This window comes from Phalacrocorax aristotelis, chromosome 1 (genome assembly GCF_949628215.1).
Source record: "Phalacrocorax aristotelis chromosome 1, bGulAri2.1, whole genome shotgun sequence".
NCBI classification, from domain to species: domain Eukaryota; kingdom Metazoa; phylum Chordata; class Aves; order Suliformes; family Phalacrocoracidae; genus Phalacrocorax; species Phalacrocorax aristotelis.
The window spans coordinates 68,426,500-68,440,917 of NC_134276.1; the positions used below are offsets into that span (position 1 = coordinate 68,426,500).

General features: G+C 39.9%; 1 protein-coding gene across 2 annotated transcripts in view; it reads left to right on the forward strand.

The window, feature by feature from the left end:
- EDAR (ectodysplasin A receptor) overlaps window positions 1–12,949 on the forward strand; it is a 75,526-nt gene extending 62,577 nt beyond the window's left edge. Inside the window, exons 6-12 of one of the 2 annotated variants that reach the window (XM_075091972.1) lie at window positions 2,891–2,977; window positions 4,110–4,238; window positions 4,325–4,399; window positions 4,695–4,767; window positions 5,709–5,868; window positions 8,964–9,024; window positions 10,441–12,949. In XM_075091972.1, the coding sequence (XP_074948073.1) occupies window positions 2,891–2,977; window positions 4,110–4,238; window positions 4,325–4,399; window positions 4,695–4,767; window positions 5,709–5,868; window positions 8,964–9,024; window positions 10,441–10,760 (905 nt within the window). In that variant the 3' untranslated portion in view covers window positions 10,761–12,949. The remainder of the gene's footprint in view (window positions 1–2,890; window positions 2,978–4,109; window positions 4,239–4,324; window positions 4,400–4,694; window positions 4,768–5,708; window positions 5,869–8,963; window positions 9,025–10,440) is intronic. The other variant, XM_075091980.1, reaches the window with a different exon arrangement.
- The last annotated feature ends 1,469 nt before the right edge of the window (window positions 12,950–14,418 follow it).

The following is a 14,418-nucleotide window of genomic DNA, read 5'->3' on the forward strand; positions in this document are numbered from 1 at the left end:
CGGGATGCAAAACTGGATGCGCACAGGAACCAGTGGCATCGCAGTCATGGTGTACCGCTGGACTGGGTGAAAGCAGCAGCTACGAGTTCTGTTTCTTTTTGCTCACACAAAAACTGAAATGAACTCGACTCCTGCAGAAGCTGGCATCTTTGGTTCCTCTCGAAGTGCAGGTGCACAAATTGGCACTTTCTTCTAAGCCACATCTAAAGAAAAATCTTGGCTCATAATGAATATGCCAAATTATTAAATTTGATAATAGGTTTAAAATATGCATAACGACTAACTCCCACCTAGGCATGTGTAAAAGGCCATCATGTTCTAGCACCAGCCTTGATTTTGCCGCAACAGGCACTACAGAACAGCGAAAGCGGCCCCATTCCCGTGCAACTCAAAGAAAATTCCCCACGCAGGCTCTGGAGCTGAAAGTGCTCACTCTTGTGCGCGGGAGAGGCTCGTGCGAGTGCGTGCGCGCGCGCACGTGTGTGTGTGCGTGCACAGCGTGGGCAACATGCCATATCCTGATGTGGGGTAGAGCTGGCTGAAGCGTGACGGTGATGCTGAGTGAAGAATGGATGACTTTCCTCCTTACCGTTCCTGTGCTACATGCTGCAGTGTGGCTTCCCACCTTGGAAGGCTCTGCTTCCTTTCACAGGCAGGTGAAAAACACGAGGTTAACAATACCAAGTGACTGAATGATTGATTAGGCAGAAATACTTTGATGACTTCATATTTCAGATGAAGGAAAAGAGGGAGAGGAGAGTTTGATAAAACTCGCTTAGAGAGGAGACGGGCTGAAGCTTGTTAGACAAACTGCACGCAGACAAAGCAGCACAGCTTGCCTGTGTTAACTGAAAGGCAGTGTAAGAAAAGCTATTGTTGACTTGTTGCAGCTTGCAAGAACTGCACAGAATTGCAATTGTCTATAATTGGATTTGCCAGGGGGACTGCAAGAACAGGCGTAAGCTGGACATGAAGGAAAGTGTTGGGCTACAACGCCGGCCATGTACTAGATTTCCTCCATTGTCTAGCCATGATGAGTAAATATAAAGGTTGAGACCAAGGGTGATTCAACTTCAGTTTCATGAAAAACTGCTGAAAATTTAACAAATTATGGGTCTTTAATGTCCATTACGTGAAGGTGACACCTTCATCTACTGATATCTAGGTGCTCTACTGCTACACTGAAGTTTCTGGAGCTCATGACTAATTCTTCTTAGAAGGAAGTCTGGCAGAGAGAAGGGACCAGAGGCAAGATTTGCATAATCTGCCTTTCATTTACATAATATGAAAAGCATCTGAATTAACAAATTAGTATATTTAAAACTTTATGAAAAATCTTCTTCGGTTTGGAAAAAAAAACCAATTTTAATAAATGAATCCATTTCCTTCCAACAAATGAGGTTTAAAAGAAGTTTTACTATTGTGAAAGAAAATTTCCTTTGAAGACATCTGCAACTCATACTTTGTGGCCACTTTAAGAGTGTACATTTCTCATTCACTACATGCAGCGGCATTTTATGTTAGGTCATACTTTTTTTCTTTTCAGAAAACATTTCTCGTAATTTGACTAACATCTATATTGCTTTGTTCTTAACCATGGAACATTTCTCAGACCATTCCAGGCTGCTTAATTTCCTGTCAAGTTTACCTGGTGGGTTTGGTTTCTCATAATATTTACTAGGTCAAAAGAATGGCACGATTAGTTCTCAGCTGCTCTAGTTGACCAACTAGCTTGTGGAGCCGTGTGCTGTGTGCACCTTACCGGGTGCCTGGGACAGCCTTTTGCCTTTAGGTCTGCTGAATTTAATTATCACTGGACTTTTTCCATAGACAGCTAATACAAAGCAGGAGGGATTTCATACCCCCTCCAAGGCAGAAGATGTTTTTCAGTGTCTGTTGATGGTAGTTGTTTGCATAACCTGCTTACTGATGATATTAAAGATTGCTTGAGAATGAAGAGAATTCTTTCTCCCAACCCTAATATTTTTTTTTCCATTTTGGAACGCTATGCCAACACCATCCAGTATGAAAGCATTCCGATCAACTGCCTTATTCCCAATAATATTCAGTATTGTGGGGTATTGTCAAAATATGTAAACTTATGACTTGGTTTCCTGCTTCGAAAACTTTGTGTATGACACCATCTGAAAGATTAACATTAACTTTTAAACTTAACTGTAGAATTTAGACATGGAAACTGATATTGGACAATGTCACACCTCTGCCACCATGAAGTGTTCCTTTAAGTTCTTCATTTCACTGTTTTTTGTGGATTTCCCTCTCCTCAGAATATAGATTTGGACTGACAGGGAGAATCATATGAAATGTACTGCCCAGCTAGATTGCAGGAAATTCTGATACTCCCTTTTATACAGCTTCATGGAACAGAAAGGCATTCAACACTAATATTTGTCACCTTTCCTAGGTTTTCCTGTGGTGTCATGAGGGTGGCATACCATCAGAGTTTCACAATGATCCTGCTAGTGAAGGATGCTTGTGAGAAGCGTTAATCTGATGAATCTACCAAGTGGGACTTGGGGTCTGCAGTTGCAGATAATGGAGCAGGGGTTGTAAACAGTTTGAGTCTTCAACTGGACCCTGGAAAACTTACTGCTAACCAGGACAGATTTGTAATACGGGAATCTGTATATAACAGTTGGCCCTCTGTGTGTGTGTCCAAAGATGCTTGAGTTTCTTCTAAGTTCATAGCCATGCAGGAGCTTTCACTTCTGCCCCCTCCTCTAGAGGCTGTGCAAAAATGTATTCTGTAACACAACTTTCAACGTGATAGAAATGCAATCAAGCTAAGTAAAGGCTCCGTTTACTTGGGCCAAGCTATGACTGGGCAAAGTAACTGTGGAAGTTCATGGCATTTCTTTTTTGATTGCAGGTGCGGGGGCTACCTCTGGCATTTCAGCCATTTTCCCAAGTACCTCTGGCACAAGCACTTTCTCGCCTTACCAGCATGCTCACAAAGGTAAGAATGCATTCTCACATTTAACTTAGCCGCTGTTTGTTTTGAAAATATCACCAACAAAGTGCAACCAAACTGAAAATATCAGCTGTGGATTTCATTGCCACTATTTCCAGATTTCTGAAACCGCTATTAAAAATAATTCAGAATTCGTTTTTAGTCAGATGGCCTTAAAATGGATTTGAGCTGTAGTCAGTAATACCAGCAATAAATTTAGCTCATTATTTGTAGCCAGACAGAAATGGCACTATGCCTCAGCAAAGCTTAGCTTAGACTGGTGAAAATAATTTAATGCACAAATATGGCCAGCCTTTTAGTGAGCTAACATAAATAGTTTTCCAGCATGATTATTTGGTTTGAAAGACTTGTGAGCCTGAGAAGACACAACAGGAAAGATGCCGTTAATAGGGTACTGACAATGCTGATCTTCCTGGTATTGTCTGGAAACATGATCATGAGGACCATGTTTTCAGAAAAATTAAAGCTTCCATGCATTTTAGCATATCTGTCATTGTCTGCATCGTTTGGTGGCTTCTCAGTTGTAGTCTTTTGCATCCAAATTCTGCTTCTGAATACCTTTTCACAGACGTTACTTTAAATTCACCTTCTAGCCATGATGCGTTTTAAGTCTCAGTTAGAAAAACATCAGTCCTTCCACGTATACATTGTGTTCTCCTTCTTAGTGCAAAGCTTTTGAGGCAGCCATAGTTATCAACAGTCATTTTAGCTCTCATCCCAGTTATTTTTTGGTTTGGTTCTTTGTTTTTTTTTCTCTTCAATGCTGTTTCACAGCACACAGTGTTGGGAAAGTTCCTACTCTTGCTTACATATAGCTTCCTATATTATTAGCAGATAATATAATTTCCTACACCTTTGTATCTGATCGATCATGTCATCAAATACTTTTATGAATACTCTTAACCGGTTACTGCAGCAGAAATGTCACGATTTTGAAAAACTGTTAATAAGTTTGCCTTTGAGATATAACACTAAGTTTTTCAGCGCTTAACAAGTAACCAAGACTCAGATCAGCTAAATGAGTATGCAAAATGTAAATGTAGAGCACACTGCGAGCTGTCAACTATTCTCTGATCCTGAGTTACTCCTTATGAAAAAATTTTTTTGTTCATTCCAGCAGATCTTTCAGGACAGGGACATCTGGCTACAGCTCTTATAATTGCAATGTCTACCATCTTCATAATGGCTATTGCCATTGTCCTGATCATCATGTTTTACATTGTGAAAACAAAACCTTCTGCTCAAGGTAATTGTTCAGCACATGAATTTTTAGCTGCAAATGCTATTTTTAGATAGATTCTAAATAATTGGTGTCATATTTTTATATTCTAGCCTGTTGCAAGAGCCACTCAGTAAAAAATGTCGAAGGTCAGCCTAACACACAAGAAGAGAAGAAAGAAGTGCAAGGTATAAGTTGCTTTAGTTTTGCATTTTCTGTCCAAGACAACATGGGGCTTAAATACTTTTAATGCATTTTCCTTAATTACAGTGTCTCCTTTGAATTGTATAAGATCCACGTCAGTTTACTAATGAATTGTGTATAATAGTTTTCAAGAATGTCACTTAATCCTCCGATAGCAATTAAAACGTAGCAGAGAGAATTATGTTTGCAGTAAGGTTGCCAGCAGAACCGGCTCCTGAGACAAAACACCAGTTTGGAAACTCATTGCCAATTTATATTTCCCTAATTATTGTTCTACAGATAATGTTGTGATATTCTCTGAGAAGGAAGAGTTTGAAAAACTTACAGCAACTCCAGCTAAGGCTGTTAAAAGGTGAGTAAAAGATAAACATACTTCCAGGTTGACTGATGTGGGGGAGGGACATAGTCACTGTTAATCCTGGTACAAAGGAATGTATGAAGAACAAAATAGAAGTAATTAGCACCAAGATTTTCAAGTTTCTCAGACCAAGGAATAACATGTCAATGGGAAAGTCGCACCTGCTAGAGTTTCTGGCAGAGCTGTGGTGACCACGGCCACCTTATCTTAAAACCTCACCTTGAGCACTACATGATCTGGGTCACAGCCCACTCAGATAGCTGTGCTGTCCCTGTGCTTTCAACCTTTTACAGCAGGAACAGGGAGGTAGATGGGTATGCTGGTACTTTGCTGCAGCAGGGAAAAGACTAGACGCCTTAGTAGGCTTTTTCTCCTCCGGTTTCTAAGAGAGGATGGCAGACGTCACCAAAAAGAAACCTGTGTCCTCGGTGACCAGTTCATCAGCTTTTGGGGCTCCATCTCCTCTTTTGAGAGGTCCATTTCTGGGACCTGAGTGCTGCTCTTGCATATATGCCCTTAGTAAGGTTCCCATTCACTTTCAGGTAGGAGGAGCAAAAAATAGCTGCTCCGGGTCTTAAGGAAACTCCTTGTCTGTAGTGTTATCTGGGCGGCGCGGTGTGACAGATTCCTCACCTTGCGTCTGCCCGGCAGCCAAACCCGGCTGGGTAACATGATTAAGGTGGGCTAAACAGTGTCCTCAGTGGAAAATTCTTCTATAAAATCATTCTTGCAAGATACGTGTGACTGCGTAACTTGGTGGCTTTGTACATACACCCTGGGCAGGTGAATGCAGGTACATTCACAGGATTTTGGAGGAAAGGCATTGTTAAAAATGGAAAACACTTTTATTCCATTACTCTAGGAGAGCAAAAAGGGATGATTGGAGTCAACCCCTGAGAGACTCCACTGAGATAACCATGTCCTTCATTTTACAGTGAAAATGATGCATCTTCTGAGAATGAACGACTTTTAAGTCGTAGTATGGATAGTGATGAAGAAGCTGCAGTTGACAAACAGGGGACTCCAGAGAGATGCCTGTTATCTTTAGTGCATTTGGCCAGAGATAAATCTTCTACAAGCAATAAATCTACTGGGGTAAGGCTATTTTGAGATTTAAAAACTGAGAGAATTTTTCTGTGGTTTTTTTTTTTTTAAGAAGACAATATACAAACTATCACCCCAAAAAAATGCATTATAGTGCAGACCAGACTAATTTACAAGAGCTTCTCCAGACAAATTTATTATAGAATCTTCCTTGCATCCTGGTGTGTCTATATCTATCTATCTATCTATCTATCTATCTATCTATCTATCTATCTATCTATCTATCTGTCTATCTGTCTATCTGTCTATCTGTCTATCTGTCTAATAGAATCATAGAATTATAGAATAGTTTGGGTTGTTTGGGCTGAAAACCAAACTTCCTATAAGAGTAATAACTCTGCTTTTTTGAGTATTATATTTTCTAGTCCAGAAAAAGAGGATAAAACCAAATAACAGCAGGTCCCCAATATAGCTAATGCTAATATAACTAACCCTGGTGCTACATTTACCACAGAAAATCCAAGACAGAAAAATAATGCAACAGCAAGGCTGGCTTCATGAGGCAGCATAGCATCTGAGAGCCTTGACCCAGTAGCATCGGTATTTCCATGCCATAGACTTTTCAATAATATCCGGTGTTATGCTTGGTTTTCTTGTATAATTTTGGAAGAACACACACGTGCTCTGAAGATCACTCCTGTGCTCTGAAGGACACTGTAAATCCACTGTTTGTTTTGCTGTGGAAGGCCATCGCTTCTTCCTGCTGAGCGTGTACTGCTCAGGCCGTTTTATCTCACTTGGCATATTTCAAGGCATAGTTAAGGCCACACCTCATCCACTTAACTTTTTATTTTATATTAACAGGAAACTATGCTTAAAAAGAAAGCGTTTATTCAGATATTTTTTATGGATTTAGTATTTCAAAAATAATTTTAGAGTGGCAATACCTGGGACAAAATCACATCATTAATAAAAAACATCATATAGCTTTTAAGAATAAAAAGGTTTGAAACTGCATCTTTCTGTGTTTTAAATTGTTGGGATGGTTGAGATCAAACTTTCTAAAATAGCTGAGACCAGACACACAGTCTCAACACAGAGGAATGTTTTTCTAGTCATAGACACTTATGACCATCTGAAAATAACTTACTACTCCAATGCTCCTATTTCAAAGTTCAGTTTTCTGAGGTCTCGCTAAATATCCAACTTTAACATGCTTCTGTATGCACTGGCTTGGAATTAGATAATACAAGTTGGGTATGCATAAAATCAGAACTTTTAATAAGAAGTGGCTTACCTTCTAAAGACCATATATAATAGATATATTTTCCAGAGTGATTTAGATAGATAGCTCGTAAACACATCTGAAGCATGAACTATTTCTTCCAGACCTTCCATTCTAACATATTCCTCAGGGACTGAAGCCTGCTGACAAGGCTGAAGACAAAGTTTTCAATGAAAGTGCAGGCTGCCTCAAGATCCTCAGCTCCATACCTACGATTTCACAATTAAGCCAGTTGCCAGAAGTTAGAAAAGAATGAATTTGCTTCAGGCTGGGGGTGAAGTAACATTTCTAATACAGAAAAGAGTATTAAGTAGCTGTTGGATGAGGGTAAAGAAAGCTGAATACCTCTCTTATCCAAGTCTGCTCCCTCCTAGTTAAAACAAAATCCATGTTGCATGTTTGCAACTATGCAATGAGCTACCACATGGAGGATCCTCTGGCTCAACTTTACCTGTTTGCTTTCATCATAGCTTTAGAAATTCTCCACCTTCTGGCTCTGGTAAAAAGAGCATCCTGCATAATTCTTAATGGCCATGGAATTATTTAACCTCCATCCTTGCCCTAAAAATGAGAGGAGAATGAAAATAAGATCCAATAGTTTGACTAGGAGAAGTTTTAATAAATCCTATTAAAAGAAAATTTCCTGCTTATAAAGTTCAGAAACCGCTATTCCAAGCCTACAATAGCAACACAAGTGATTAAGCTCACGTAAATTATACCAAGAATATGTGAACGAAGATCAGCGTCTGCATTGCATTGCCCTGCGACACAGCACACTTGCACATTGTCTGCGCCTGTGAGACAGGCTTTGTTCAGGTGGACCAGCCACTTTGTGGTCTCCAGCTGCAAGTCTATTAATCGAAGCCATTGATGCACCTTGCCCTTTAGAGCCCAGATAAAATGAGGAAACTCTTTCTACAGAACAAAATAGTGAAAGGAGAGCTTTTTTCCTAGCCTGGTTTGCAGTAGAAAGTGGCAAATTTGAGGAGATAATGCTAAAGTCCTATCAAAAAGACAGCCTTTCAGAAAGCTCAGCCCTAACGAGAGCTCGCAGAGGGATGACAATGCCAGTCCCTGAGAACTCATGACATTTTGACATTTGTTTTCACTTCACATTGGATGCAAAGCCAAACCTTGAGAATATTTTTGCTAAATGAAACTATATCAAAATGTCATTTTTCAGCTTGGAAAATGTCAGGTTTTCAGTCGAGTTTCTTTCTTGTCAAAAATGACTGGAGCGCCCTGAACCTTAGATTTTCCCTGTCCATAGCTTCACTGATTTTTTTTTTTAAAAACTATCTGTAAAATGTTTCAGATTCAACCAGGCAATATATCATGGAAGAAAATACATATAATTAGAAATGCACTAAGATGTTCTACATCAAATGACAGAAAGGAAGATGCCCTCCCCTACAGTCCTCTTAGATTACTGGAAGAAAGCAATTTCAATCTGAATTTAATTGCCTGTGGCCAGTCCTGTCCTGGTTTACCTGGACATCCCTACATTAATTGCCCTCATGCGTGGTATTGAATTTTTCTTCATTGTTGGGAGTTTGCTTCAGTCTGAAAGAGAAATAAAATATACAAACACTTGGAGCAGAAAAGTAATTGTTCTAAAAGAAGACTAGAAGATGGAAAGAAAGATCTCTGGCAGTGGAAAGTGAAATCAGAAAGAGGTTTATGCTTCCCAGAATAATTGCTGTGTCCTTTTCCTTGAGTCTTCAAAAGGGGCCCTTGAGGACATTATGTGATAACCTGTAGGGCCATGAAATGAGGATGTCCCATGGGTTTTCTACTGCTCTCTGTTAATTGTTTACTCCCATGACTAAAAAATTAATGAAATAAAAATCTTCTCATTTAGATTCAAAGTCGAAGGAAAAAGATCCTCGATGTATATGCTAACGTATGCGACGTTGCAGAAGGTGAGTGTACAAAACTTGCACCTGTACTAACAGCACAAAATGAGATCACAAGCATTTGCTATAAAATAAGAAAAGCCTCTGCCTTCCTATGGAAAGGAGAAAGTTCCGATCAGAAAAGAGACTCCGTAGGCAGATTTGTGCTCACTTGCCAGGAAGCACCTTGGTGCCCTGACCCCAGAGCTCCCTAGGCTGGGCTTGGGCAGGAGCACGCCACGGCTTCTCTCCAGGCGTGTGCACGGCCTTCCTGCCTATGGAGACCCCGGAGGGTAGTGTTGGGTCCTGTTGGTACACGCACACAGACTGAGTTGCGGAAAAGCACTCTCGCATTCCCCATCTGGAGGAAACCTGTTTGATTTATTTGTTTAGTCCCATGGATAAAAGATACAAATTAGTTCCAAGTACAAAAGTGTGATTTGGGGAGGGTCAAGATTGTATTTCAGATACGAGCCTTGAACTACTCTGCTTCTCTAAATGCTCTCCCACTTCTCATGATAAAAAGTGGAGTTTCCAAGGAAGTCAGTGTTTTAAATCTTTCAACCCTCTTTACCACTTGACTACCTGGACTGTTTTGGCAGAAGAGACGTGAATGAATTTCCCTGCAGGACAGAAGACAAGACTGCATTTACTCCACACACGCTCTTTGTGTGCATGTGTGCGTGTGTGCTTTTTGAGTTTTCTGTGGTTCGGGGAGCTCTGTCTCCCACCAAATTACTGCTTTTAAGTGTGAAGCAGGAAAACTACAGAAGCAAAAGACTGGTTTTGGAGAAATGCTGTAGCTGATTCTCTGCTCTATTCTGTGACCACTAATACATAGAAAAAATGTCCAGGAAAAAATAGCTTTCTCCCCACAGGATGAATGTTAAATCCTCTCTAGGGATTCAGTGATAGTAATGACAGTCAAGCACTTGCAGGGACTTTTATGCTTGCAAGTATCTGTCATCTTTGCTTCACCTCACTCCTCACGTTCCTACAAGGGCAACTTTCAGTTACAGAGATGTTACAGCAGCTACTGGTGGCAGACTCAGGGAAGGGTCAGTGCTGTCTCTTGAGCTCAAACACTGCGCCTGACGTGCAGAGGTGTACTGATGGAGCTGCTCACTAGCGATATGGTTGCAATATACTTTTTCTAACAGCTAGTAAATTGTTGAAGGAAGGGGCAGTGCCATGGGAATTCATACAGCCCATCTAATACTTCTTTCCCAGACAACTTTTTACCCTAGTTATTGTATCCTACCGTCACTAAGAAGAATTAATTTGGTAATATACAGTAATAACTTTGGAGCTAGACACGGACCATCGTTTAAAAGGTTTTAGCTGTACTTCTTGCTAACAGCACGTACTGTAGTACTTTAAAAAATGCCTTGACTAGTTGAGATGTGCACAGAGCCATGTGACAATAAACACCTCACTTTGCAGGTCTGAGCCCTACGGAGCTGCCATTTGATTGCCTGGAGAAGACCAGCCGAATGCTCAGCTCGACCTACAACACAGAAAAAGCCATAGTGAAAACGTGGCGCCACCTTGCCGAGAGCTTTGGACTGAAAAGAGATGAGATAGGTGGCATGACAGATGGCATGCAGCTATTTGATCGCATCAGCACAGCAGGTTACAGCATCCCAGAACTGCTAACCAAACTGGTTCAAATCGAGCGGCTGGATGCTGTCGAATCCTTGTGTGCAGATATTCTGGAGTGGGCACAAGCAATGCCTGCTCCTGAACCAGCAGGGACATCCTGACGTGCCTGCCTGGGACCTGCGCTTCCACATCACCTGCGAGAACCGTGATTCCAGCAAGCACCATGTCAAAGACTTTGGACAAAAGACCATTGATATATCTCCTACATAATCGCTCCCAGTGACCAACAGGGAGCTATTCTCTTTGACTTCCAAAAAATTGAAGTTACACATTTACCAAAATAAGAGCAGAAATCTCCCCAAAAGCTTGGTATGAAACATGTCATTAAAGAAAATGATCATGTTGAACAGTTACCAATAATAAGTGGACACACAAACGTCCCGTTTGCAGTCTGTGTATATGTGCAGATAACCCTGCTGATACCCTTCCTGCCTGGCCTTCAAGAAAACCATTGAGTTGCCCTCTGAAACTATTCCTGTCTCTTAGGGCTTCGTTCAACAGTTTGATAGTTACAGTCAAAAGCCGTACCACAGCCACAGCGTCAATTATTACACAAGGCACGTACATTTCTATCGTCTCTAACACATTTAATATGTACCCAGTTTCATTTTCTATACTTACTACGGGTTCGTTGAATCTAGAAGTATGTGCATAGGTGTATATACAGTCCTCAGATTAACTAACTATACTATATGAAAAAAGAGTCAACATAATTTACAGATCGAAGTGCTTCAGAACGCTGTACATAATGCACATAAACGCACTCTTGCTCCATACTGACATTTCAGAAATTGTAAATTCAAGTTGCTGACTTGCTGAGGAAAAGCTGGTGAGCAGGTGGGCAGTAAAAGCTGGCAGTCACTCCTTGTAAGTTGAGAGCAACAAGTTCTTCTCTTCTTTAAGCTGTTCCAAAGTAAGAAGCAACGAAAAGAGCTTGTCCACTACCACGAAAAATTTATTTTTTCCAGTAGTGACATCTATATATCAAATTATATTCCAAGCAGAGGAATTTCAGACAACAGTGGTGCATACTTGAAACTAAGAGCAAAAAGAGTAAATTTCCTTAGAGACACTTGAAATTCAGAGGAAAAAGTGTTTTTTAAATGCTATACTCTTGTAAACGTATGCCATGAGCACAGAATCCGTTGGTGAAGGTGTGGAAGGTAAAGCATTATTGTGAGGTTACGTACAACAAAAATCGACCTTATTTTTCTCCTTTTAACTAATCTCTGATTTTAATGATTAAAAGTTCCCTAAAACTTGTTCAGACCACAAATCAGTAGCTGTTACCAAACATATTTTATTAATTTATAGCTAAAATGAGCGATGACAGATTTCAACAAGTGCAACCACTAAATCAAGATGACGTGTCAGTTACAAAGCAATACTTTTTAAATTCGAAAATGCATGATTGAACAAAATGCTATAAAAAGTATTAACTATTACCCTGAAGTTAACAAGTATTCCACCACTTAGTAACTATATCTTATCTATGATAGCATCATAATTGTGCAGAACAATTATTATCCCCCTTTAAGATCTATATTTAGTATCTTTTCAGCACTTGATTTGTATAGCAGAGGAAGTGCCTACTGCAACATAAACCCTATCCTTCTCGTTCTTCTTCCACCATTTCCTTCATATCGTAACACACTCTTCATTAACTTGCATATACTAAATTTGATGAGAATTTTGACTTTTAATGAAGAAGCAAGCTAGCTAATTGATGTTTAATTTAGGGGCGAAATTCTTGTTGTCTCAAAAAATCAGTGACAAATTCATACAGATTTCAACAGGCTTCAATAAGATTTCTAGGTCTGTTGACATCTCAGCAATTTTCAACAAGATTTTCAAGACCCTGAATTTGCAGTTTAGTACTATTTCTACTAGAATAAAAAAGGGAAAGAGAAAAAAAAAAAAAAAGGGAAGATTCTATTTTTCTTGTGCCAGTGTGTAACTACAGTGTTATCAGTGGACTCTATATTTCATGTGTCATTTAATAGTACACACCATTTATTTGTTTGAAAGAAGATACAGGAATCCTCTTTTTTATGTTTATTGGGCCATGAAATGTTAGGGTCTTGAAATCGATGGTGCCAATGTGAACACAGACTATTTAACGTTATTTTATTTAGTATACAGTATTTTTATTGTTTCACAGAAGATGTACAGGAATGAAAAAAATTTCCTGTAGATCTTGCCAAAACTTTCTTCCTAATAATTTTTTAATGCTGTATATATAACTTATTATATTGTAAAGTATGAACATAAAATATGCTAATAAAAGAAAGAGGTCAAACACAGTTATATTAGCCATTTCTTTGACTAAATCATATATTGCCTTATAAATCTGTAATTAAATGAGTTAGCCAAGGGCTAGCAGGCACATTCCTGTGTATGGGAGTGTCTAGGTAACACACATGAAGGAATCATAGCACTCCCGTGGGATACTGCTTCTCTGCATCACACTTTGGAAACTTTGAAGTAGAAACCATTCTTCCTTTGTCAATATAGTTTTGGTTCAATGTTTCACCTTGTAGGAGCTCTGGAAATGCCAAACTCCCAGCAACTCCTTGGAGAAACTGTCTGTAAGTTATTATATATTTACTGAGAGCTGGTACACACCGTGAGACGGGCGAGTAATCTCACAGTAGCATTACTCTCTCATTAACGTGTTCTCAATTTGCATTCCCAAATTAGCAGTACTACATGACTTTATCAGAGATCTTAACTGGAAACTTCCACTGCATGACAGGGACAATTATGTTCATCTGATCTTAGGCTGCACTGGTAAGACCGCCAGCAGAACCGCTAGCTTCTAAAAAAACAGAGCACCAAGTTGCATTTCCCCCAGGCCCTGATGACTAAGCTAAGACTTTTCAGAGTATTTCATACAGATCAAACATTCTCTAAGTGGAAGAAACACTGTCCTACTTTAAAAACAGTTTGGGATTTTGTTTATTCAGATTCATTTGTTGGTTTCAGCATGATGACTATGTTCTCGTTCCATCAACGATTAAAGGAGAGAAAGGCTCCAGAAACTGCAACGAAAGCTTTGAGTTTGCCAGATGGTTGGGAGGAACCACTGTTCTGAGTTTCACTTTACTGTCGTCTTTTTACTCCCTGCACTATACGTGCAGGAGTTAACACAGCGGGAAGCACACTCCAACAGGCATTGCTGCATCTAAACGTGTCACTGCCTGAAAGGCTTGAGCATTCTCTGCTTCAATGTGCTTATGGACAATCATCCAAAGGAGGAACTTTGGCTTCTTACATTTAACTTGGCAAAGCACAAACTCAGATCGGAATAAAATACCCACGTCCTTCCATTGTGCAAAAGGTTGAAACAAAACACAGAAACATAAAAAAACAAACCACCTGAGAGCTTCTGTGGGATGTCGCCTTTGTTTCAATTTTTCCTTCTTGCTTTTTCAATTGTTCATTCATGTGCAGTGCTTCCAGCACACTGGGGTGTACCTCTGCAAACACAGGTGTCTGCAGTGAGATTCATCTTGCGCTGAAGCAGACATCTAAAATGATCAAGACGGCTGCATCCTCAAACTATAGGCTATAGTGTCTCTAGACTGTAACAAGGACCTGGAGTGACAAGCTCTGATGTAAATATTTATTCTACAGTTGTCAGAGGTTAGATGAGTTGAATCCTACCAAGTAACCAATGAACTTCAGGTGTGTGACTGTATTTCAGCTCAGTAACATCTCTGAAACAGCTACAGCCAGCAAGTGTCGAAGAAGATGAAT